Below are 27,467 nucleotides of genomic sequence, written 5' to 3' on the forward strand. Positions count from 1 at the left end.
GGCCCTGGGAGAAACAGAAATGCTGGCACCTCAGCAGTCTGAGGAGTTTTGCTGTTGACGGCCATAGGGCCAGGATCCCACAGGAGACTGCCTTGAATGGGGGCGAGAGGCCAGACCCTGCTTGCAGCAGGTAGCTGGTTAAAGGGCAGCACACTCAGACCAGGGCCCACCTACTATGGGCACAGAAGGCAGCAAGCTGCAAGAGCAACAGGGCACAAGCGTGTAGCTGTTCCCCGCTCTGCTCCTCCCCAAGCAGACTCATACTTGAGAGCAGGGGCAGAGAAGAGAGCACAGGGGGGCCGACGGCTGCTCACCTCTTCAGTGACGATTACAAGGGCGGTGCTCAAGAACTGAAATCAAGCACTGCTGCCTCGCATCCAACCCTTGCAACCCTACAGCTCAGTGTGCTATGCTGTGTGTATAGCGGAGAATATTCCGGCATTAACACTCCAACTCCCTTTCTTACTTTCTCCCCAGTAAACTGCTAGCACACCCTTTCTCACAGCCTTTTGAAGGTATACAAAGTAGATGAAAGCACCAGTCCTCAGGACAAGTTAGGAACCTGCAGCTTCGTTGCAGACTAAAAGCCTGCAAGCCCTTTTGCTCACAGCTCAAGAGCCCTGTATGTGAACGTGAACTGTATTAAGGCTGTAAGAACTCTTGACACATGACAGAAGCAAACTCTCCACACAGATAAAACCCTCACTTAGCCAAAATGTGGAAAAAGGTATTGTGATTGCAGACCATGTGATCTGTAGGGTATGTGTTCGTGTGCAGACCTCCAAAGACCTCCAGTTCCTAGCAAGTACTCATCTTGCCTCTAGAGAAAATAAACAGCAATTTGGAGCCTGGTATGAAACCCAGCCAGCACCTAAAACAGAGAAGAGATTACGCCAAGAGATGTAGCACACACCCCAAAGCAACTGCAATCTAGAGAAATCCTGCAAGCCACCTCTCAGCATTGCTGCAGATTTAAGACCATGTTTTTTAAAAGTACTTCAGAGCCAGAACTGCAAAATACTTCTGTGCCTTACTCACATATGAAAGTTAGATTTTTGTCCTGAACTTCAGCAGGGCAGGAAAGGTATTCTGAAAACATCAATAAGCACTTCTCTACCCTTTGGGTTGTCTACATATTTTTTAAGCTCAGCCTTCAGCACCTTCGAGGTGGCACCATGCTAGAACCTGCATCCAAGAGCAAAGGCCAAAGAGAGTGCCCAAAGGCAAGATCAAGATAAAAAAGATACAAAAGAAAAAAAAGAAAAAGGAAAAAATAAAAAGCAATATCAGCTTGCCATGATTTTATTCTATCCCTCTTAAAATAAATCATAAACACTGATGTAGTAGCATTATCTCAAGGGTCCTATCTATAGCCCCAGAGCCTGATTTTGTACATACACCTAATCTCGCTATTCTGGAATATAAAATCATCATCCTGTTGCCTACCTATCCAAACGATTGCATTTTCACAGGTTCATCAGATGTGTGCACAGGAGGGAGTCCACAGTAATCAGAGGCTGGCCCGAGATCTGGTCCTTAGGCATGATGGGGTAAGGATAACAGAGAGCTCTGGTTGGCAGCCAATGTTTCCTGGAATTCACTTAATTCCTTCGAAAGCTGGTAACATTAAATCCAACAACAACAACTAGACAACAACAAAAAAGCAAATCCTTCTGAAAAAGCATATTAGCTAAAACATGATTTAAAAAGCAAGATCTGCAGCCAGAGATTATGGTCTGGCTTTTACAAGGAAAACAATTTTCAGGCTGCCCATGTTGAAAGCAATCTCTGAGCAAGTAATTTCACAACATCCATTGAGCTGTCTCATTAAAAAGCCATTGCCCTATTTATGGCACACTTTCCTCCGCAATCCCTTCTTTTTTGTTTTTTTTTTTTTTCCTTTCTTTTTTTATTAATTAATTTTCTTCTCATTACAAAGCAACAGCCTCCTATAAACCTTTAGATGCCACACTTCAGACTTAAGGATATACGTGGTTATCCTTACAGAAACAGTCATTGCTGCAAAATTATTCCTAAACCTTACTCCACCCCTCTTTCCTTCCTCTCGGCTCAACTTCCCTGGGAGGGAAACAGCTCCTTCTGCAGAACAGAAAATGAGTTTTTAAGAACTAAAGGACAATGCAGTCACTGATCCCCTGCAGGAGTGACATCTACGGACCAACTAACAGCCAGCTAATCGTTTATCCTCTTCTCATGCCTGTAACTGACTTTCATTAAGGAAAAGGTGTCATGCTGCAGGACTCTTATCCTTTCCCACAAAAAAGAAAATTCAGGGTCTTTTACTAGATGACCTCTAAATATGGGAATAAAACAAACCGAAAGACCTCCCAGGTTACTGAGCACACACAGTGCTCTAGAAGAATCATTAACCGTGAGACAAATCTCTGCGGGAAAACACTGAAGAAAACGACTGTCTCTAAAACCGTGACCAAAATGAAAGAAAAAACACATCACAGAGTTCAGTTGGTATGCCCAGTACCCCCAGTGCTGTACCCCCACAGTCAGCTGCAGAAATACCCCTCACGCCAGGCCCCAATCCCCCAGAGACTTCTACCTCACTTAACTTCACACAAGAGGACAAGCCGAAGGCAGCCCACACTGCAGCCTGCTATGCCCTGTTCCAGACACACACAGGCCTTCGCAGGGTGCAGGTTCTGAAATTCTAGCACAATTTCAAGTTTCACTATTCACTTTTATGCTGCTGCCTGCCCTTCTGCATACTCTTCTTGGTTTCCCTCCAACGCACTGGATGAGGAGTAAATGGCTGATGTAAACGGTGCTGAAATCATGCATCTTTGCATACAGACTTTCCAGGCCACTGGAGAACTGAGGCTCGAGTCTCTATTACTTTGTTTATCAGCCCATTTCTAGCCTTCATTTCCTTGAAACTTATCTTTTATAGAGTGAGCACTTGGTCCGTCATGGCAAAGGTTCCAGAATCATAAAATCATTTAGGTTGGAAAAGACCATTAAGATCATTGAGTCCACTCATTAACCTAACACTACCAAGTCCACCACTACACCATGTCCCTAAGCACCACATCTACACGGCTTTTAAATACTTCCAGGGATGGTGACTCCACCACTTCCCTGGGCAGCCTGTTCCAATGCTTGATAACCCTTTTGGTGAAGAAATTTTTCCTAATATCCAATCTAAACCTCCCCTGGCGCAACTTGAGGTCATTTCCTCTTGTCCTATTGCTTGTTACTTGGGAAAAGAGACCGACCCCCACCTCGCTACACCCTCCTTTCAGACAGTTGTAGAGAGGGATAAGGTCTCCCCTGAGCCTCCTTTTCTCCAGGCTGAACAACCCCAGTTCCCTCAGCTGCTCCTCATAGGACTTGTGCTCTAGACCCTTCACCAGCTTTGTTGCCCTGCTCTGGACACGTTCCAGCACCTCAAAGAACAAGAGATCAGTAGTAAAAAAGGGCTCTTTTTTTTTTTTGGTGGGTTGGATGTTGGGGAAAAGTTAATTTTATTTAGGTGTTTTATGGACCTGTTTGCATGGGCCCCTTGAACACCTCCTCTTACATCACTTAATTATTAGGTCCAAAGCTGGTCTATTATCTCTCTCTTCATTCTACCTTTTTATGAAGGATTTCCACATCCTAAATGGTCAGGTTTTGTTTTGCCTTTTTTCAAGCTAACTCAGGAAAGCAATCAGGGCATCACCTGGGTTCTGCTGGAACAGCTTCTTGGTCCTTCTCCCATGTGATGACAGGGGAGGGCAGTCCTTCGATCCGACACTCAAATCGGGCCATGCCATTTTCTTCCACTGTCTGCGACTCCGGCTGTTGGAAAAAGCGTGATAATGCTGGGGAAAGAAGAAGGGAAGGAAAGTTAGTAACTCAGGGTTTCTGCTGAGAAATGCAAACCTGTTATGATGCATGAGTTAAGAGGAAGGCTCTTCTCTCTTACAGATAGCCTGAAATGTAATTCCTCACTTTCCCATGCCCTATAGACCCTCAGCAGTCCTACCAACAGTAACTGAAAGTTTTCAATGTGCAAATTTGCTTCTTGCCTCATTTTCTCCTTTAAGGCAACAGTGTGAGAGAAAAGACAGGCAATTACTGGGTTTCAGCAGTTGCCTTCCTAAATTGCTTCCTTATCTGTTGTTCACTTGCTCCATTTGGGAAGGACATGTAGAATGAGAAAAAGAAGAGGGGAAATGCCACAACCCTGAGAGACGAGAGTTTCCCCTTGCCTTGCGGCACTCCCGCAGCCACAGGAAATTAAAACAAGGCAAGAGGAAGAACAAAGCCAGATGTCAAGTTACTTACACAAAACAACCGCCCGCAGGCTGGCAATGCTGGAGACCAGGGCAAGAGGCCGTAAGAGTTACGATCCTCCTTCTCCGTAGTGAACAGCTTTGCCTGCAGAAACCAACTTCATCCTACTCCAGCAGATGAGATGCAGCCAAGGGAATACAGACACAGCCACCTTGCTAAGTGGAGGAGGACGGGTTTCATACATGGCAGGACGCTTGTTTGCTCTTCAAGGCTCACCCCTGCCTATATGCTTCTTTCTATACTAGAGAGGCTGAACTTGCTTCGGAGACAAAGCACTAACGTTCGTGATTGCTCTTGGACCGCACCCTTCCCATCATTCATACGCGCTGCCTGATCTTTCTCCCCTTCCACGCACGCAGCAAAACGCCGCTGACTTCAGCTGAACAGAAAGCCTCCCCCTGGGGCTGTCAGCATCTGTCCTATCAATAGCATAACCCGAAGGCATCTCAGTCACACGGTGGAGTTTTGAATATGCATGCAGGCTCCTTGATGGGGGTGGAAAGCTGTATTCTTCTCCACCAGAAGAACTGGCTCCTGCTTTCAATAAGTCTCTGTTAAACTGCCTTTTCTGCTAAACCCACCCTGCAGTACAAATTCATCCAGCAATGCTGTAACACAAGTGCCAGAAATCCTGAACGTGGCACAATAAACATAAATTTCTGCCAGAAAACAGGCTTGATTGCTGCCCAAGCACAGCGCTGTGCTTATAAGGACCCCAAGTGACCTTTTGGTCCTCCAACACAATTATGTGCTTGTCTCACCACCGCTTCCCAAGAATATCCATCATTGCTTTGGATTTTATAGGGCTCCAAAACTGAAGTTTTCTTTGCATCACACATGAACACACAAACATACATGCACACACATACACACTTTGTTGCAGTGTTAGCTTGAGAAAGTACGTACAGTTTTGAAAATTAAATGCTTTTACACGACCCTTAACCTCAGCGTACTCTCAGCTGTCGTTAGTATTTTTCTTTAATTTAAATAGTTATCACATGTTTAAAGGAACTCATTGCTCTCCGCAATGTAGCGGAGACTACTGTAGCAGACTGAATTCTCCCACCAGCTGTCCGCCAAGTCTAGTTTTTCAATTCAATACAAATGGCAATGAAAAATGTTTTCCTGGAAAAATCTGAAAAAAGACATTAATATGCAAGGCCCCAATTCAGCCAACTGCTTTAGTATTTTCAAATATACACTGTTAGACCACTTCAACACAGAGTAATTTCTACAGATTGCAAAATCTTTTAAGCTCACGTTAATAAAACTTGCTGAGCCCAAGAGTTTAAAAGAAAATCCATCAAATGCCAGCACACATTCAGGATGGCACCATCAAAACAACCTTCTCTGGGCAGCAGATATCCTTAATGCTCTTTCCCGTTACTCTCTTTTCATCCTACAAGTGTAAATGAGAATGCTTTGGCAGGCTCTGAAGGGTCATGTACCCGGAAAGGTCACGATGGGAGGCAGGAATCCTTCTAAAAAGACACAATCTGTAGGCATTTCTGTTCCATCCTCTTCATGTCAGGTCACCTGTCTCTCTTCTTTTTGTTTATTAAATGGCATCATCTAAGCTGATACAATGAGACCCCCAAGTTTACAGCAGCTTTAGACCAGTCTTCAGAGACCGGAGAACCTAAGTAGCACATGGTGTGCACGAACAGCAGTGCCGCTGTCACCAACAGCGGTGAAAAGGCTCCGTAAATCCCAGCGGGCAGCTCCCCGCTGTCTTTGCGCTCCCCTCACGGCTCCATGCATGTATATTTTGTACAGTTTGGTAAGAGATGCAGGACATTTAGCAAGCCAGGCTTACCTCTGCGCATTTTGGCATGAAGTGCAAAGGGGTACAAAAGGTGACAGTGCTTCCTGGGCTCCTCAGGGTTACGCAGACAATAGCCTGTCCTAAAGCAAGGGGCTGCTGGCTATTCCTCCCCATCACCTGCCAGACCTGCATCTGCAAGCTTGACATTCCCTGCTGAGAACAGGATCCTGCGGTTCACCTCCACCCAGCCCCATCTGCCTGCTGTGCCAGGCTCCAGAACAGCTCTTCAAAAGCAAAGAGCCAAGAAATGCACCCGTGACAGATTCCTCATTAGGATGTGGAGAAGCGTGACTAAATAGCGAACCTGATTAGGGAGCGCAGCATCCCTCCCGCTCCAAGCAGCACACGGGAACAGCCAGGCTTCCCAAGCAGAGTCACAGCTCCCCGGTAGAGCCAGCAAAGGCTGAGAGCTCAGTGGGTGCCGAAGGTTCAACTCCGGCGATGCAGAGCAAACCCTGTTTTGTCTGTCAGTGCTTTCTCGTGATAACTCTTGGGGTGGGATTCAGAGGCTGAGCAGCTCAGTCATCTTCCTTTTACAGGATCAGGATAAGGATAGTGGGAATTGCTGAGGACAGGCTGAAAAAAATCACCTCTGCAAGCTCTGAAAGAAGCAGCCTGCAGCCTCCCCAGGGAAGGAGAGGACAGGGAACATGAACAGGGATCTTTTGTGCCCAGAAAGCAACACCAGAACAAGAGAACAGTGAAAAGGTTCCTTTGATGCAGGACCAAAGAAGAACCCTGGATCTCAGCACCGGCGAGGCTCAGGCAGAGACAGACTTGCTGGCCAGGCCATCGCTGCTCCACAAGCATCCTCCGCATCAGCTTGTGGCCAAGACCACAGCATACTGTGATCCCTTGTGTTCCTCCTCTCTCATCCCAAGGGGTACCAGGGTGGAATGGAGGAGGCAGAACACATCCAGCCCCTAAAGCGCAACCCAACTGAGGCTCAGAGCTGGGCTGCAAACAGCTGGTGCTGGGAGGAAAGAAGAGAATCGGCCAGAGCAAGGCAGGGCTGCTATGGAAGGAGAGGACTGGAAGGCAGGTCCTGCTACTCTGACGGACTGCACAAATGTGTGTGTGGGTCACAGCGAGCGCAAGACAGGCTCCAACACACTGCTCACCCTAGGGCCACAAGGATCCTTACGAGGGGCTGCTCTCCTCCCAGAAACACATTTTGATGGAACAACTACTGCAGAAGTACTGTGAAGTGAGAGGTTTTCACATAGGGAGGCAGGGAAAGAAGATGCTTGAGGAGAAAAGGGAAACAAAGATGACAGATACATACTCGACATTATTTTCAACTTCTTAGCTAGGGTTTAGCTTGCAAAGCCATCCCGAGCCACAAAACACCTCCCAGCCCTGTTGCACTGATTACCCTGAACACCTTAATAGGCCACTCAGTAAAAATTACCCACTGCAGGCAAGAAGGTGAAGAGCATTACAGCAAATTGCCCTCAGCAACAAGCCAAAGCACCAGGCTCCGTGCCTCGAGGAATGGAGCACGCAGCTCCCTCCCCACTGACATGTTAAACCCAGCTGGAGCCAAGCCGTATGTGCCAAGGCTTTTAGCCTCGAGCCCAGGGGTGACTGCAGTATGGTGAAACACAGCACTCTCCCCCTCTCCCAGCAGCCTGATCCGTGCAGGAGGCCGTGAGCTTGGAAAGACTGCCAGCCAGCAACACTACACCCCAGGCAGAAAATGCAGTCTATGCAAGGAATTTGGCCTTCTGAAACGGGCTTGCTGCTCTCTCCCACAGCGCTTTGCCCCCAGATTCTCCGTGTGCTTGTGCCCTTTGTATCTTTTACAATTATTAGTAGGTATTTCTAAGATGGGGACAACCACGGCCCCCACTGAGATCACATATACCGCCCAGACAACCCGTCTCTGAACGGCTCACCTCTGAACAGGCCATGGGGGTGGAAGGGAAACATGCACAGAAAGTCATGGAAGCGATTTGTCACGGCCCGACAGCACGGTGGAGGCAGAGCCAGAACAGTGCTCGGTCTGCAGGGCCATATGGCAGCACAGGACCTGTGCTGCCCAGCTAACCTGTACAGGGCTTGCTCCTGCCTCTTCACAGATGCCAGTTCCCCACCTACTCGAAACAGCATCCGAAAGTCACATCTGCGGATGGTCCAGAGCCTGTGCATTCATCTGCTAGAGGTTTTCCTGCCTGGCTCTGTCTACAGTCACCGTCCTTCACTCACCTATGCACCTAATCCACAAAATCAAACAAATCCTTAAAATAAGAGTAAATCCCAGTTTGCCTTTCCTCAAATCCCAGACACATTGCGCATCACTGAGAAGAGACACTCTCCTCGTGGAGAGCGGCTCACAAGAGCTTTTGTGCATTGATTCCTGCTGTGGCCTGTCCCTCCAGGTACAACAATACACGAAACCTCTCCCCAGCTCGCTGCCAGCCACGCAACGCAGGCCCATTCCCTCCAGGCACAGCAAACGTCTTCATCTGACAGTCACAATTACTGTAATTTTCTAGAACCTCCCTCGCACAAAATGTTTAAGCTAAATTAACAGCTTTAACAAATCTTCACAAATGTAGTTATTAACAGGTAGAAAGCTACACTTTCCCACAACTAAAATAACGCCCCTGGTATTTCCACATGGGAGCACGCAGGGCTCGGAGAAACCTACAAACCTAATTCATCAGCCGCTTAAGAGGCACGCTCACACCAAGAGCCATCACAGACTCGCTCCTCTTCGTTTGCCACGGCCATCACTGCCATGAGGTGCGGATGGCGGACTGTGGATAGACCCCCAGCTCAGGGAAGGAAACAAACTGCTGGTCAGAAGCACAGGATGACGGCAGGGTTAATATATCCCACCTGCTGAACAGGTTTTCTTCTACTGTCCCTACTGATCAGCAGTGCCCAGGGCAATCAGCACAAAGAATAACTCCATCCACACGTAATCAGCTTTGGATAGACTACCGTATTGGGGGGGGGGGGGGGGGCCCTTTACAATCCTCATTTGCACCAGCTGAATGCTAATGTAGCAAGTGCTTCTGCCCAACCCACAAAACAAATCGAAGCGAGAGATGCATTTCATTAATCAATTCCCTCGCTGCTCTCCATTCAGAAATGAGTATGTTGTGTCAGGTGCGTGTGTGCGCCACAGAAGCAGCACTTTCCCCATGCAGATGGTAATAAAAGGGGACATATGAGTACGCATAAGGAGGGACTTCACCTGAAATTCCCTGTTTCTGGGAGAAACCTAGAGAGGTGAAGAGATGCGTCACCTACTTACGCTCCTCTAGAAAAATCCAGGGGAAGGGAAGGGCAATTTAAGTCAGTCTCTTGGTTTTGAGATGTTTCCACTGTTCCCACTCGTCAGACAACAGACAATAAACCCAGGTGCATAACAGAGGCACAAACCATTGCCACCAGGCAAGAGGCATGGTGCAAACTTCAACACAAGTTACCCTTAAAAGGGAATATATCCTAATTCAGGGTGGCTGGAATTGGGGCAGAAGCAGCCAAATAAATCCTCCTGGATTCATGACACCTTTTCTACTCCAGGTCTCCCACCTCCCCAGACACTAAATGTGTGCAGGATCCCTGACTCCATCTTCACAGCCCTCAGGGATCCCTTCACTTAATGAAATACTGAAACCAGCTATTTATCTGGCACTACAAATCACTGAAAGGAGGGAACAGGAAGGATGGGTGACCAGCAATCTGTAGGTGCTGCATGCTAAACATTTTCTGAGCAGAAAAGGAGGACATGTTGCAAAGGTCAAAGATTTTCCCCTGATCTGGCAAAAGCGTCACCTGCCATCAGGAGTGCTGGTTTCTACAGCAGTGCTCACAGACCAAAACACGTGCTTGGGCAGACCTGGACCACCCTGCTTGGGTACCAGCGGTTAAATGCACCACAGTGTAAAGTGGGTGTTAGGACATCCACTCTGTATCTTCACCTACCACAGCTCTAAGCAAGTGCAAAAGCACCTTGGCCCTGATGGTCTGCTGTGCAGCTGCATTCATCAACATGTACATAAGTCACTGTACTACAGAGAAGTGTTACTGTATTTGCATTATTTTCTACCCTCACTTGTTTGGTACGTCAAGGAATCATTTATTGGCACCCACACACTTAAAACAGCTCCAGGAGCCGTTTCTGAATACAAAGGAATTTTATTCTTGAACACTGTGCAAAGATTCAGCGGTTCAGATCTTGGAGTGTCGTTCTCAGAGACCGAAAGGAAAAACAGCCTGAAGAGCACTTTCTTTCGTCTCTTCCATTATAAAGAGATATTCACCTCACAAGACAGTCCTGACACCAAGTGGAGCCGCAGACTCTTTGTCATGTCGACAGCCCATCTGTCCCAGCCTCCGCACTGCTCTTCATTGTCTGGAGTTCCCCCTGGAGTTCAGAGATTTGCACCATGCTGACGTGGGGTAAATTCTGCCTGCAGGAACACCTGAGCAAACCCAGTGGCACCTACTGCATTCACCAGCTACTCAGGGAGCTACAGCTCCTTGGCTCTGCCCTCCTCTCACCACTCCTTGCTCAGCACCAAACTCCCCAAGTCCCCTCCACAATCCTTCCCAAACTGCACTGACTATTCACCAGGGAACCCAGAAGAGACTGACGGTGACGTGGAGGCGGCTGAGCCGATGTGCACAGCTAAATCCAGTGTGTGAGACCTAGAGCCTGTTCCCAGAGCCGACGTCCTTTCTGCTCAGGGCTATGACCTCCTCCCTGCAGCTTCCCAGTTGAACTTGCTCTCAGTTCCTTACAGAAGAGCTTTTCCAAGTTCTTACAAGACCAGACCACCCTGTCACAGCAGGGCAGGCTGGAAAAGTATTTGATTGACTCCTGATTTGCTCTGGGCCTAGCTCTTCAGGCCCAGCACCAAGAACTGGGACTGCAGGAGAGGAACCTTCAGCTTAGCAAAAAGGCGTCAGAAAAGGTTACCCTGCCCTGCCTGCCCATTTCTGTTCAAAATCCCCCTTCTGCAGTTCTGACACTGCCAACACCACTCAGATGCACTGTTCAAAATTCAAGGACAAGAACAGTCCAGTAACCTGCATCAGAGAGGAGAGGCAGCCGTGGGGCCAGGAGCTCTGCCCTGCCCAGCCATGGGAGCCTGGCAAGGTTTGTCAGACACAGAAAGAGATGATGGTAGAAGGCAATGCCACAGTCTAGTTTGGTCTCTGTGGGAGGGAAGGATCTCATTATAGGTGTTTCAGACCATGCTGATGCACAAAGATTTCCTTATCCAGAAGCTCTGAGCACACTGCTCTCTTCTGCTGCATAATGCGGTTGAAAAGCAGGGTGCTGGACACATCCTTCCGTGCTGGGACATGCTCACTGGCACCGAAGCATTGTAAAACTGTTTTGGCTTGCCTGCTTTCCTCCCACACCTGAAATCAGCAGCACTGTGCTTTAAGAGAGCATGTTTGGGAACTGACATTCAGTGCATCTGTCCCCGCTGGGACCCTGGTACCCCTCTCGGCTCCACCAAAAACACAGAGAGCCTCAACACTCCTACTCACTACAGTCACCAGCCTGGGCTCTCATCAGATAAGTTGCTTTGCCAAAGATTAAGCTCCTGCTCTTCCGCTACTCACTGTGCTAAAGGCAGAGCTAAGCTTTCACAAACAAAAGCCATCAGAAGGGGAGACGTCCAACATCCTGTCCGTCAGGACCTCACAGTGAAGATGAAAGATCCCAAGGCCTCCCTTGGTGCATCAGTTCCCAGCTACGTTCACAGTCTTTATCATTTTCATAAGGCCATATTCAGACACACTAAAGCCATCAAAGTCACCAGACATTCCCAATGGGGAGAGGAGTAGGTGCCCCTAGAAGCCTGTTAAGATCTAGGCCAGCTACCGAGAGCAAGGACAAAGGGGAACTTGGACCACCTGAGTACAGCCTGGCTTGTTTCCAGCGCTTTTTGCCCCTCAAGCGACCACACACATCCGCCTGACTGTCTCTCAGTGATTAACTCTTTTTATCAGTGTATCCACACTCTTCGCTCAGGACAGATCCTGATCTGGATGGAGGTGCAGGCCACCCACTGCCACCTCTGGGGTGTGGACGGGATAAAGAGCTCAGCACAGTTGAGCTGGGAGCACACAGCACACCAATGCAAGCAGCCCCGTCCCAAACACAGCCAGTCCTTCCAGCTGTCCCCACGCAAGTAATGCGGGTGCATTCCTGCACACACCATCCAGAGGTGACTCATGCAGAGGAAAGGCAATGGGTGCTTTCTCCCAACCACTTCCCCATCACCCGGCCCCTTAGCTTCAGCCAGTGCTCACAGATTTTGGGCAGTGCTCCTTATCTATGTCACTGGGGCAACAAGCCCATCGTAGCCTTGGCCAGGAGAGCCAGAGCTGTCATAGCCAGATCTCCACAGCCATCTCCCCAGGCAGAGGGTGCTGCACTCAGGGCTGTGAAGTGTCGAGTTCTCACAAAAACAAGCATTGTCTTTTGGAGAGTGACAAGGGTCCTGTTTTTAACGTATAGCTGATGGCACTTACCTGGGAGAGTTACACAGGATGTTAGCAGTGGGATAACAGAAAGACACCACTGCTTATTTGTGGACTATCCCAAATTCCACCTACACATCATTAATAGAATTTCACTGCATAGACACTTTATCTCAAACTCTCTGGGAGGCAGATGGTCTGTATAGACACCAGGAGGGGAAAAAAAGAAAATCAACAAAAACCCCCAACACTTACTTGAAAATCTGACTGTAGCCGTTTGACTGGTGACAGCCCCTAGGGAGCTGTGAGACACGCAGGAGTAATTACCCTCAGCGCCAGCCCTCTCAGGGTATTTACTGTCCTTTGCCACAGCCTGGGATGAGATGAAGAGCGATCCATTCGGAAGCACGTGGAGATGTTCCTGCTCCACTAATGGAAACCCATTCTTCTTCCATGTGATATTGATCACCTGCTCAACAGGGGCCAGGTTACAGTCCAAAACCACGACCTGGTTTGGCTCCAGTATCACCTTTGCAGGACCAGCACTACAGCTCAGCTCCAGAGAATCCCCCTCCAACAGCCTCCCTGCAAAGAAAAGACAGCGTTGCAGTGGGGGTTGCTTTCCTTGGTTAATCACATCCCAGTTTTGCACAGCAAAGGAAGCACAGTTCTCTATGAGTGAGGGTGGAAATAACAGGTGACATTCAGCCGTTAGGTGACCAGCACCTCCCATTACACTTGTGCACTACATTGTCCATCACACATCCTTGGGGCTGCAAGCACAACCTGCACCATCTCTGCCACCCCCAACGGTGCCCAGCAGCCACCCCTTCTATCCACACTTGCTTTTTCCGTGCTGGATTAAAGCAGAGAAGAACGACTGGAGGAAGGTGAAGTGACAGCAATAGCAGCAGCAGGCACATAAGATGCAGAAAGGACCCCAACTTCTCCTTTACCTGCCAAGGCTGCCCACGAGAAGCGAGGGCTCCCCCTCACCTGCCCATGTACCAGAGCCTCCTTTGAGGCTGATAGACCCCCACAAGACTGCTAAGCACAAGCAAAGATGTTCAAGCCCAGCTTGGTATCCCAATGCCAGCGATCACAACTTGGTTGGAGCAGTGCTCTCTGCAAGTCCCGCTCCCGCCTGCGACTGCCATAGTGAGCCATGGCGGAGCGCAGTCAAGGTCAGAAAGCCCAGGCAAGGAAGTAAGCGCAGCACTACAGGGGCACAAGCAGGCACAAGACCAGGCCAAGGCCCCAAGATCTAGTCAGCAAAGCAGCAAACTCCTTCAGAGGAGATGCAGGATGAGTTACAACACCCTCGGGGGGAACTGGCAGTAAGCGCTGGAGCCCAGCTGGGAACCCAGAAAGGCAGCGTCTGCTGCTGATGTTCACGTACTGGAAGACTCATTTCAAAGGAAAGCCAACAAAAGAATGGCTAAAAATGTGACCTGCTGTTTCTGAGTGTTTTATCCCATATAGCTGAATCCAACATGAGAATGGATGGATGCATTTTCCCCACCAGAAGAGAAAGGATATTCCAGCTGCAAATGGACAATCACAGCATGTCTTACCCAGAACAAGCCCTTAGGCAACCTGCCTGCTGCAGCCAGAGGCCAGAGCAGTGACTAGCAGCAAGCTAACCTGACCAGGTCTTGGTCTGGCCGATTTCCAAACCCACATACTCGTAGGAGAGCTCTACCTCTGAAACAAGGCTCAGCATTTCCTAAAAGAATATTGCCATTAATAAAATGCATTTGCTGTTAGAGTTCTCCAGAGACACTAAGTCAATGTTAGCTGGCAGCGCTGCTTCCACACACCAGCAATTTCAATCTCTGCTGTGCTCAAACCATCCACTCTTTTTATGGCTTTGCTCCAAATTATTTTGTCACTGCTCCAATCAGAAATGTTTCCTGCCTCTATAACAAGTTTATCAACACTGGATATGAACCACATGGCTCCCTGCCCGTCTCCTATCGCAGAAGGCTACAGATTAATTTTATAGGAATTCAAACACCCTATTAAACCTGCTACTACCTACTGCTGATAAAAGGGCTGCATTTTAAAAGAGTGTGTGTTAAGCATGCAATTAGGGGCAATGACATGCAAAATTACACATGCAGGGAGATGGAATTATTTCAAAGCGTGTGCCGGAAACTGCAGGTACCCCTGAAAGGAAGAGCCTAACCCTGCCCACGCGCAGGCCTGATTCGGCGCCCACCCAAGCCCATGGGGATGGGAACTTGTCAGGTTTGCCGTCATTGTCGGTTTGCAGAACAACCACCGAGAACTTGACATTGGCCATCGATGTCCTTTCAGTGACGAGGAGGCTACACAAGAATTCTGCCCATCCCCTGCCTGTTGATCGCCATCGTTACAGGCGATCCTGCACAGACCCTGCACCCTCATCTTCGCTAGGATGTCCAAGGGACAATCTCCCACCTCCCAAAGCCAAACGCCAGTAGGATGCAGAGATGCCCATTTCACACCATGCTACGCAGCCAGTGCAACAGCCAGGCATTGTACTCCACTACAAAGGGGCAGCTACTGCTGACGCAGAGCTGCCTGCAAGTCCCTGGATTTGGGGGTTCCCTGCACGGATGCTTCTGCTGGGCTGCAAACTCGCAGTCTGCAGGAAGGAGGCACAGCAAGGAGCGGCAGACGCCATCAAGCTCCCAACGTGCACGCATCGCAATGTAATTTCTGGATTTGTCAGGCAGCACAGCCCTGGCAAGTTCCTTGCTGCCTGGCCCCCTCAGGCCAGGGAGCAAGCTGAGGAATGTCACTATGCAGGGACTGTCACCAAATGCCCTCCTGTAAGGGCAATTCTGCCTGTTCATGTCTCCTAGGGAAGATTAGTCCTTTGAGGATCACAGCAAGCTACAAAACTCACTCACTGGCTCCACAGGAGGCTAGAAGTAGGGGAACACGAAGCTGAAAGGCTGCCCCAAATGCTCTGGAAAGACACTGCCACTGGAAGCCTTCCATCCAAGACAGCCAGTACAAGAAAACTATGAAATAGGGAGAAATAAAGCACAGAGCAAGTTACCAGCAAACATAGAAGGTGCAGGTGCAGAAGGTGACATGGCCAAACACAGGAGAGGGTTAACAGTCTGAGGCCAGGCAAAACTCAGCTGAGCTGACAGGAGGCACACTCAGAGCCACAACACTGTCGTGAGAAACCCCATCCTCGGAGGAGCAGCAACCCAAACACTTCTCTGAAGGGATCTCCTCGTAGCAGCTGCTCCTGGCAGCGTGCCACACGGGGCTTAGTCAGCCTGTGTGCACACACCACCTCCAGGGAGGTAGGGCTGCTAAGGCAAAGGCTGAGGCATGCGATGCAGAGCTTATTCCAAAAGATGTTGAAACTTTGTTGGCTGAAGTCTTAATCCTCTACCTTTCCTTAAATTTGTTGTCTTTAGAAGCGCAAGTAGAAACCGAGGAGACAAGGAATTAACGCAGATCACAAGTCAGTCCCCTTAACCAGTGGCTCCAGCTTTCTCTTTGCAGTCTTTCCCCTTGCCTCCTCCTTTACACATCACCGCCAGCAGCGATGCATCAGCATGCCTCGGACAGCTCTTGTGCAGCACCAGCATCATGGGCACCAACGCTGCCTGTGCATACTCTTACCCTCCTCCAACACCAACCCTCCTGTAACGCAGCAGCGCTGGGTGGGCACGGCCACGTGGAATCAGCTGGCTCTGCGTGCCGGACATCCCACATGCCCCCTGCCACTGCACACACAGGCTGTCCTCCTGCCTCCAGATTCTCCATGGGCTCCTGCTCCGTGCCAGGCACTCCTGTTCATCGCGCAGGGAAACAGCCCATATATCTGTCCTATTTTCTATTTTCTTCAGACAGCAATTAAAATGGCATTTTGCTGAAAATACTCCTCCTCTTCAAAAGGTGAAGTGCGAGGGGACAACTGGCTGGCTCACGCAGCCAGGAATAGAGCAGAGATCTGCAGTGCAGCTTCCCACGCCAGCACAGGTCGGTAAGAAGTGATTATCAGCCTCTCAAACTTCAATCCCTTAAAAAACAACTCAACTCATTTGCAGTGGAGTAAGAACAGACAGCTCCATACTTTGCACCACAGCAGAAGTATTTGCTTTTTAACAACATGTGATGATGTTTCTATACCCCTAAATATCACCCAGCTCTCTTCCCCGAAGTCAAAACCCACCTGGATCCAAGCTTCTGGCTGGTATGTTAGAGAAAAAAGGGCCAGTTACAAAACTCAGAGCCGGACTGCAAAGCTCACCCACGCCAAGCCTGACAGTCTGGTTCAGATCTCTCTCTGCTATATACCACGAGAGGAGAAACGACCATTGGAAGGAAATGCATTTGAAACTGGACTTCACAGGCGACTGTTCTGCCACAGCCCAGGAGCACGCTCACCACGGAACATACTAACACCAGGAGCACAGGATCCTCCATGAGCAACCAGAGCGGTCTGTTGCTATCATCAATATTTGGTGCACTTGCTGAGCTGGTCACGACAATACCATCTCACTGGATACGGACAGGAGGAGGTTGCCTTCTTTCATGCCTTCACACCAATAAACACATGATTGCACAACATCTTTGAAGAGCAATAGTCACTCCTTTCCTGGAAACCTGTTCCAACCACATAATCCACTCAGTAACAGCAGAAACCATCTACAAGCAACCAACCTCAGGGTATGTTTCTACTTGCAAGTGTCTACTGCATTGCCAAGCGATGCAGGCTCCACACGATGGTGAGAGCTTGTGACCATACTCAAACCACTGCCATTTATTCCAGGGTCACCAAAAATGTTTCTAGACCAAGAAGCCAAGTAAAAACCCAGATGTACTCACAACCCTCAGGGCTCAAACTGAGCCCCTGGCAGAAGACCATGACAAGATCAAATACATGTGACCACCCATCGCTGTCTGTCAGTTAATGCAGCCCAGGGAGGCTTCCAGCTGGGCAAATGAAGCCCCCAACCGACATCAGCCTGCTCTGACCTGTCCCAAATCATCCAGCCCTCCTTCCTGCCCTTTTGGCCCCAAAATACTGCAGGTTTTTGGGGACAGGCGATTTGCACGTACAGAGGTTGGAGCAGCAGGGCCCAGGACCCAGACTTGGCATCCCAAAAAGCCCCTCTACGACTCTTGGCCTAAGCTGTTCAAAGAACTGTATAAACACTTCCTGATTAAGGAAAAAATACCTTCCAGGCTCTGGAAACGTAGGAGGAGGTCTGGTTCAAAACACTGCACTAAATTAGCAAGCCTGACAATGAGATAAAAGCCCCTTCAAGGGAAAGGATCAGAAGAGAGTAAAATTACTTCAAGTGAGATCAAAGACAAATGAAATCAGGAATGTTAAGTGCTTACAGAAGCTGCCGACTATTTCCAAACTCCATTCTTCATCGTATAGTGACAGAAATGGATATGACCCTTTTTAAACACACAGCCACAGCTTGTGCAGCTTCCTGCTCACCTTCACCCTCTTACCTGCCAGAGGTCATGCCGTAATGAATGCAGTGAAGACTAGCCAGAACAGCCACTTGCCTCACACAGCAAATACAGCTACTCCAACAGACATTGACAATAACATGGAGGTGGGCTTCTGAGTCAGAAGCCAGAAGGTCTTTCCACATATCAGTTCAGGGCAGGTATTTCACCTACAGATCTGTGCTTTGGAGCTGGAGAGCTTTTTGCCTTTGGCTCCTCCTGGATGTAGCTTCAAGCATCAAAGCCTGGCAGAATTGGAAGTTCTCAGCTCATGGATCTCTAAATTGAGGCCAGGGAACCCTGTACAGCATTGCCCTACAGTGGGCAACATCACACATACATGCAAAGCAGGCTTTTACATCACAGCACACGAAACCGTCTGTCTACCAACTACCCAGAAATGACCCAACGCAACTGAGAACATCTCAAAATACTTCTGTGAGGGAAAAGGGGCCAAAAGCAGAGTGGTGGGTTGCGAGGAGAGAGGAACAGTGCAGTCTGTGCCCATTCAGTCCCACATAACCAGCAGCGTTCATACTAAACTCCACTAAGCCCAGCAAACTGCTGAGCTATTCCAAGGCAGACAGTAGCAGCTTTGAGATTATAAATGTATGTGCAAATACACACTTACATGTAGATATATACCACATACATGTGCACATACATAGAGTGCTGGGGGAATGCAGATGTATTCAAACATAGAGCATGCCCCGAAATGGAGGGTCTTTGATGCAGAAAGTTAAAAGCATTTTGTTCCCATGAAAATTATATTTTCTGACCCAGGCTCTGCAGCAGTATTTTACCCTCTCCTGTGTTGCTAACCCCTAGGCTACATTATGCACAAAAACAGCCCAGGAGAAAAATGTTCTTTTTCTCCCATCTATTTCCTCACTTCCATCAGCCATCCATCCACCTCCGGTGTCCAGGCCCAGTGAAGTAAATTAAAAAGTCTCCTGTTGAGTGGCATAAAAAACAAGGCGTTTTGGATGAACGAAGGTTGTAAAATCTTCAAGGCACAAAGCTGTCCCCTGCCCTCCATGGGAGCACAGCCCCTGCCAGCAGCAGGCTTGATTCTAGATCCAAAGCAGGCATCTGCAAATCCACGTTAAATCAGTCAACGTCCCCCTTCCCAAATCACACATCTCAATGTACAGCCAAAACCACTCCTATCATCTCCTCTCCCCAACATCAAACGGAGGTAGGAATAGCCACTCACCACTGAGCAAAGGGGAAAAAGAATGAATTCTCTTGTTTTTGTAATTTCAAAACTATAAATAATGAGGTGAAGTGTGAGCTAGCAACACAGCAAGGTTTGACAGATTCCTGACAATGCAATTACTTGGTCTGAGGGCAAGACCCTCAGAGCAGTGTTTTGACATCCAAGACACGCAATACTCCAAGCCCGTAGATCTGTTGGGAGCTGGCACTCCATGGTGAGAACAGCAGAAAACCCCACTTGTCTCCTTGTACATAGGGTTATTTCCCTTTCCTGGGATTTAACCACTTAAATCGAGGAGGAAAGACCTATACAAGGGAGATGCTTGTTCTGGTGAAATTTTGGCTATCAGCAGTAAACATGTCCTTGAGCTCTGTTACACAGCACGAGCAAATAAAAGGTTACTGTTCAACAGGAGACAAATGGCTTTGTTCGGAGGAGGATGAGTTGTGTTTTAGTAATTACTTTAAAAACAAAACATACAGGCATAAACCAAAAGGGATGCATTTCTGTGCACTGGCATATCTACGCTTCTTTTTTTTTGTACAGCACCTAGCACAGCTGGAATGAGCTGATCCACAGTCCCTGAATGCTCCCGAATGGCACATCACCACGTGGACACACAGCTCTGCCATGCTGGTTGTTCAGACCAATGTGTATGTCCCAGCTCCAAATGCAGCACTACCATAAACTCAGCAGACAAACCCATCCCAGTTACGCAGCACAGCTCAGGCTCTTCTGTAGCTGGTGTGAGGACAGCCCCAACAGCTCCCCATCATGGCCACAACCTTGTCACCAACCAAGCCACCACCCAAAGGGGCTGTCCTAAAGGCAGACAGAAAGGTAGTATTTGAGGGAGATGCACTATCTTCTCTTCAACAAACTGATTTGGCTGGGGGAAGACAAAGAGATTTAGGCACGTACAAGATCCCAAGGCACAATCATTCCTACAAACCCCAGCCCATTCCTACGAACACCCAGCCCAGCAATTACAAGGCTTAGACCTTCGCTTCAAGGCAGGGGAGGCCCATCTTTAGCACAGCTGAGTGAGGCCCCAGGATCAACTCAAGGACGGGACCCAACCCAAAGCAGCTAAACCACCGACAGCTTCCAGTGCCTTCATGCGAAAACCCTCAAACACTTCCAGCCCAAAACAAATAAAGTTGCACGAAGCCAGACAGGACCCGTTACAGCCCAGGCCTTGGGAGATTAATACTTCACAGAGAGCAAAGTACAAGGGTTTCTAATCTGACACACTTCCAGAGCTGACATCACTTCTAGTTCTTGGCAGCCGGAGATTTTCCTAGGGAGCCGCTGTTGTGCTGCAGGTCCCACCGCCTGGAGCCCGGCCAGCGCGTTTCCTATTCCACACACATCTGGCACTTTGGAACTGGCTTGTGCACCTTGCAGAGCTCCAGCCAAAGAAAACCTTCCCGGGAGCAAGGAAAGCTGCTCAGATGAGGCAAGCAGAGGGCTCGGTCGTCGTGTGTGTTCTGCGGGATATCAGGTGGTAAGAGAAAAGGGCTCCTCTCTCCCCTCCACATCCCACAGGAGGTGGCAGGAATTCAAACTGCAGTTGAGCCTCTGCACTGTTGCCTGTCTTAATTTATGTATTTATTTTGGATGCTGAACTTGTGGAACTCAACAGCACAATTAATCTCATTTAATCAGGAGTGAACAGAACTGAAGAAAAACTTGAGTTACTACTTCCAAAGGGTTTTCCTACCTCTCAGCAAGCCAACTACTGTGCCATTGTTCTGCTCCACATAACCTTCTGCTGATGCTCTTCAGACACTCTTAGAGCCATAGAAAATCTTTACGTTCTCATTGTCTAATTCAAAGAGCGACTATACTTCAGTGTGTCCCCATTAAAGCAGCACAAAGCCCTCTTTCTTCTTGGAAACTTTATGCATTGACAATTAAAAGTCAATAGCTTGGTTTCAGCCTGTTTTTAGGGCAACTGCAGTTGGCAAGTGGTGACCCAGAAAGAAATCTGGATGGAGGTCTCTGACGAAGCCAGCATTCTGGGCACTCAGCAACATCAGCACTGAAAGCAGCACCGGAGGAGCTCTGGGGTCAGAGCACCCGACTCCCATGATCTCTACAGAAAGAGGAGCTGGGCACCTAAATCCCCTTGTGCATCAGGTCTTAAGCCTCCCCATGGCACAATAAAACAGAAAACATTCTTTCAATCAATTGTAACGAGGCCTGTAAGATGGAGGGGTCGAGATCCCTACGTTCCCTTCCCAGTTACCAGATGTTACTGGAACTTTCCACCTTGTAATGGCAACACGAACAAGCTAAGAATAAGAAAGTTACACCTTCAGCCTCCATTTAGCCTCTCTGGAACAGAAGGCTCCTAAAACTATCTCCAGGGTTGCTGGAAAGACCGTTTCATTAACACTTGATATCCACGCACAGCAGAGCGGTTCCAGCACTGAGCAGCACTCACCAGTGGGAAGCAGGCCTTATCCTAATTCTGCATATAAGCAAGCTAGATGGTTTATTTAATAATGCAGCATCTCCCACTGCTGCAGGAATATTTATCCAGCTGGCAGCAAGGGACTCTCAGATCATCCCCTGTCACTAAGCAGATCCCAGCCTTTCATGAGCAGCTGGGTGCCGGACCGGCACTGCATGCAGCAAGAGACTGCACTCAGAGACTGTCACGCCATCCCCACATCAAGGGGTAGGGTACGAAGCCATGCCAGGAGTGATGGTCTCGCACCCCGCACAGACCCAGCTGCAGGGAAGGAGTGCGCAGTGTCACGGTCAGTCCCCTGCTTGGGTTCGGGAGCGCAGTAGGGTCCCTCATGTCCCAGTACACATTGGGACCCAGTATGAGCACTGGGAGGGCAAGCTCAGCTCTGTCCACACAGTCCAGTGGAAATGCCCTGGAGCTGGCTGCTGCGCACAGGCTTGGCCATCCCACAGCCTAGGCCAGTCTCAACAGCTACAGACAGCTCTAGAACTGCATTTTAGACAGAAATACTTTGTGATATGCTCTCAGGATGACATGCATTGCTCTAAAGCTTTAGGAGGGTCATGGTCCAAACACCCTTCTGAGCAAAGTATCACATGGGAGCAAGCATACTTGAGCCCTACCAACTGGATCTGTCCAAGCAGGTGAGCTGTGCATCGCTGGAAAGGTCAAAAGGGAGCCCAGTTACTGCAACAAGACCAGTGGAGGGAGTACGCTGCCAACACAAAAATACCCTCTTCCTACAGCTTCACTTAATTATAAAGATCTTTGCATCTAACAAATCTTTACGAGGCTTTGTGGCTTTGGGACATCGATCCAACCCATTCATTTCATAGTTGTCCATTATTATATTTGCACATGTACACAAAGCACTTACATTTAAAAGTTAAATTAATCATAATTTACCAATTTGCTGTAGCACGCTCCAAATTCAACTCTCTCTGGAGAACGATGCTGAGCAAGAGCCTCTTCTCTTTGTTCTGTTCAAACCCCCAGTTAAAAACAAGAGAGCAGAAAGGATGGCATGAAAGAAACATTATTTAAAACACATGCAATGCCACATTGCTGTTTATAGGCCATACCTGAAAAGCTTGATATTATCTAAAGCTGTAATTAAGGTAAATAGGTTAATGACTAGACTCACTTAGATAAAAGCAAAGGCTGCCAAAGCCCTGGGTAAATGAGTATCTTGGTGTATAAATATAACATACCAGGCATCAAGGAAATAAAATAGCTGAAAAGGTCTCCGTCTAAGTATTTGCAAAGACACTTCTGATGCTCCTAACACTGAAGCCAACTGCAGCTGCTCATTTCAGCCACCCAAGACCACCGGAGCCACCAACCCATGGGCGACATAACCCTGGAAACTCCAACCCAGTAAAGCATCAAACGATTTCTAGGAAGGACTAAATGCTCTCATAATTCTGTACAAGCATCAGGTTTGCCCAAGCATCTTATCTGTATCTATAGATGATGCCTACTGGATAGGGATAAACACAAAACCAGCTCTCAGGATTGAGTTCAGTTTCATTGAGATGTGTGTTATTCTCATGTATCCACTGCAAACAAACAGTCCAGAAAGATGAAACAAATCAATAGCAGTAATAATTTATTCATCGTGTTGAATTGTCAACGGCAATCATAACAGTAAAGTGCTTGACACTTTCACGAAGGTTAAGCCTTTGTATTTTCTCCTCTCTAACCCCAGAAAGGCTTCTGAAACAGCAGCTGAAGTCTAGAGCAAGCCAAAATCGAGACTGGTTAAACTCAGCTTTTTTCAGGTCTTCTCCCCAGGGAGTCACGCGTTACTGAGAGCAGAACAGGGAGAGCTGTCCCTGCGTACAGTAATAGCAGTACTAGCCTCCCTTGCATCGAAGGATGCTTATTTCAAGTGCCAAAGTGATTTAAACACTAAAATCGCTGAAAACCTCTTCACAATCCCCCACAATGCCCAACCCAGGGAGGGCTGAGCTGTTTCTGTCCCTTTCCCACCTGCTCCATGCCATGCATACAGCACAGCAAACTTCAGGCTTTGCTCTGTAAACATCTCTGAGGAAGCCTCCATCTCCAAGCTGTCACCTCTGCTTTCTTAAAAAGCCAACGAGGAACAGCTGAGACGATCTCTGCAGAAGCTGCTGCAAGCACGGGATGCATGGGGAACTCAGGACAGAGCCTTGGGTTTGCATTCATAAATTTACAGTGTAGAAGGCATATTAAAATTACAAGCTTGAACAAGCGCACTGGAACAATAACACATCAGAGTCCTGTAATTGGGCTCTGAAATACACTTAGTGAAAAATACAGACCAGCTGCAATGTTGGAAATGCTCCTAATGCAATCCAAGGTAATTATTGGTAACAGACCATCAAACAAGTGCATTAATATGCTCTGATCAGAGAGAGAATCAGATGGACAGTCTGGCACAGCAGCTTGTACCTGCAAATTATGTAAATGATTTGAAAGAGCAAAGCCCCAAAGCCCCAGAAACACTAACTCTAATGAAAGTTATTAAATGCTATTTTTGTTATCTGCTGGTGTTAACATTAGAAGGCCCATTTGCCACGGTGACTATAATTTTGCTGCTGAGCAGCAGTCCGAGCTGAATAAGCCTGATATTTGCCATTTTAAAGGACTGCATCACGCTAAAATGACTGGCTTAGATTTGCATGATTTCACAGACAACATTTAAACACATAACTACTTCCTGCATTTTTCACTGATGTTAGAAAGGAAACCCAGTCATTTTGCTTTCGTTAGATGCAGAAGTTCCTGATTTTATTTCATGCTTCATATACACACGTTTGATCTGCAAACAACACATGAGAGTCTGAAACAAGATCTCCTTTTACAATGTTACCTATCTTTGCGCTTGAACTATTTAAGTTTAGCATATTTTTACGATATACTTTCATCTCTCCGTGCCTTATAAAGCTAAAAGAAGTATGCAATATGATACATGCTTCAGTATTATGCCTCTTGAGAACAGTCACTTAACTAGAAACTAATATTACCAAATAAAATACAGAAAGAACTTTCACTTGTGGGCTACAGTTAAAACTCTGAGTATATTTTGTAGCTATTTTCCCCTCAGTTAGTGGGTTTGTATATTCCAAAGATACAAATATAAACACATTTCAATTGAATCATGTTCAGCTCCAATGGTGAATGTTTCACCTGTCAATTCCTCACCACCCTACAGAGGGGGAAAAAAAAAAAAAGGCATCATGCCCAATTTCAAACCTTGGAAAAAGTCAATGCACAGAGGAATGAAACAGTGTCCCCACTGCAGGTCTGAAACCAGCAACCAAACTTCCCAGCAAATAAATCCCATCCTCTCTACCAGACGATTCTTCAGCCTTTGCAACTCAAACTTTTATACGCAAAATGCAGTGTAAAGCTCTGGAGCAAACTGACAGGGCATATCCTGCCCCTTCCTCATTCTAAAGGGCTCCAGAAACTTGAGCTATGTTTTGTAATTTCCAAAGAAAGACACCACCTGTAATTTTACCTTTTTTTTTTTTTTTTTTTTTCCCCCACATTGCAAGGCTGTTGAAACCGCAATGGAGAGCCACCCTGACTGAGTGGGTAAATATTAACCCTGCGATAAGCAGCCTGAGGTCACCACGCGGGGATGACTGCTTGAGCTATCCGTAACAAGACGGACATGCTTCCAGCTTTAACAGAGGACCCAAAGACTCATCCACCTCCAAGGTACAGCCTCAAATCCGAAGAGAGCCAGCGCCACTCCCCGTGGATTTCATGGCCTGGTTCATTGTCCGGTTTGCCTCCCAGCAGGTCTGAGATGTCGCGTGTCACCAAGGACAAGAAAGCTCGGCAGGAAAGGAAAGAGGAAGAGCGTGTTACACGGAAAGGAGGACGCGAGCCCTTTGACTCTGCCCTTGCTCGGGTATACGAGGCCTGTGCTTCCAAGTGTCAGCTTGGCCCAACAGCCCTACATCACCCACCATGCCAATATGCAAAGAAGGCAGGCGATGACAACAGCTGCTCTAATTTATTAGTTGTCTCTGCTTACGCTCACCAACCCTGCACTAGGACGCTCTGCTCCGTTTGCAACCAGAATGGAGCAACCAGACGGAAACAACGAGCGTGACTCGAGGCAGCGGGAGAAACACTCCTCCATCACGTGTACTTTCCTCTTCACAGGCTCCGCTTCCAGTTGTCTTGCCTGTCATTAAAAGGAACTTACAACACGCTGCTGAATGATGTACTGTAATCAGTACAAATAGCCATGAGAGCCCCTGAAAAGGACGTGGAAGTACAGCTCAGCAGCAATATTTATGAACGCAGGATACCACAGACCAGAACAGTCTCAACTCTCCTGAGTATTTCCACTATTTACACTGAGATCAGAAAATTAAAATGATATTTTACGCTTAATGGTTCGAACAAGACCTGTGAAGTCCTTCTCTCGGTCCCATTTACAACACAAACACCAATGACAGAGCAGCAGATGGTCAGAAACACTCCCCTAGAATATTCAGGCGATTCAACTTGAATCTGTGCCCAAATCATTTAACTTTAATGGATTCTTTCATTAACAACCAAAGAAAGGGAATATGGTTGCCAGGACATTAAAATCACTTTTTCAATTATACTGTTATAAAATCGAACAAATTAGCTGTAATTCTTAGCTGAAGCCTAAATGGAAGGACGACTTTATGAAAGAAATGAAAATTGATTTGGATTAGTGGGCATCAAGGGCTTTTTAAAAATTAACAAGATTCTTATGACTACAGAGCATGGATGGATTAGCTGGAGGTTTCACTGCCTTGCGTTTGCTACCTGCCAAAGCATGGCAGCTGGCTTCACAGCATTTGTTACAGCGGGCTTTAATTAGACTAAGGGAAGAGGATGCAAGTATTGAAGCAAGGATTGAAGCTGGAAACAAAGTTCTGGAGAAGCTGGGTGGTGTCTGAATTCACCTTTTGGACCTGGCCCAGCAGGGTCTTGGCAAAAACCAGGGAAATCAGAACCTCTAAGCTTTAGCAGGATAAGGACTGCAGGCTGCGTTATGTTGCTTGGGGTGGTCTTGCTTGAAGATCAAGGCAAAACTGCACTGGATGCTTCACAAACACAAAATAAAAATCAAGACACTTGCTGCAAAGAGCGCGCAACCTTAACGCAGGCTGTTTAAAAAAAAACAAAAAACAACAAAAAAAACCCACCCAAAAAACTACAAAAAAACCAAACCAGGTAAGGATAACAATGGAAGCAGTGGAAAGAGCAATTCGTAAAGGACACAGGAGCTGTAACATTGGCCACCACATGCAAGGTAACTACAACACAGAGCAATGGGGTCACAGTAGGGAGGAAGAAAAATGGCCTTTATATTGTATAATATGAGCTTAATGAAAGAGACGTTCACTGAATGCAACTTGCATCGATCCTACAGACCGGGAACCCTAAGATATATTTTAGAAAGCCATCCCCCTGCCAGGGAAGTTAGTGATTTGGAACTGCTGCCCAGAAAAAAAGACTGAAAACCAAGCTGGAGACTTTTATACCTGCACTGAACAAAGCATTTCTTAAATTTATTTATTTATTTAAAAAAAAAAAAAAAAGGCTCCACTGGGAACAATCCTGTTTTGACCCCTGCGAGACGGACGGGATGTTCTAGCGCACACGCTCCACCCCGAACATCTCCAGGATGATGCACTGCCGAGAGCACCTGCCAGCTG

At 47.7% G+C, this 27,467-nt stretch overlaps 1 protein-coding gene across 1 annotated transcript in view; it reads right to left on the reverse strand.

The window, feature by feature from the left end:
- Positions 1–27,467, reverse strand: part of IGDCC4 (immunoglobulin superfamily DCC subclass member 4) — a 97,909-nt gene that overhangs the window by 49,697 nt on the left and 20,745 nt on the right. The window contains exons 2-3 of the mRNA XM_075506362.1: positions 12,848–13,177; positions 3,695–3,836 (exon numbers count right to left, since the gene is read on the reverse strand). Coding sequence (XP_075362477.1) covers positions 3,695–3,836; positions 12,848–13,177 — 472 coding nt within the window. The remainder of the gene's footprint in view (positions 1–3,694; positions 3,837–12,847; positions 13,178–27,467) is intronic.

The sequence above is a fragment of the Mycteria americana genome, chromosome 6 (assembly GCF_035582795.1).
Source record: "Mycteria americana isolate JAX WOST 10 ecotype Jacksonville Zoo and Gardens chromosome 6, USCA_MyAme_1.0, whole genome shotgun sequence".
Classification (NCBI taxonomy): domain Eukaryota; kingdom Metazoa; phylum Chordata; class Aves; order Ciconiiformes; family Ciconiidae; genus Mycteria; species Mycteria americana.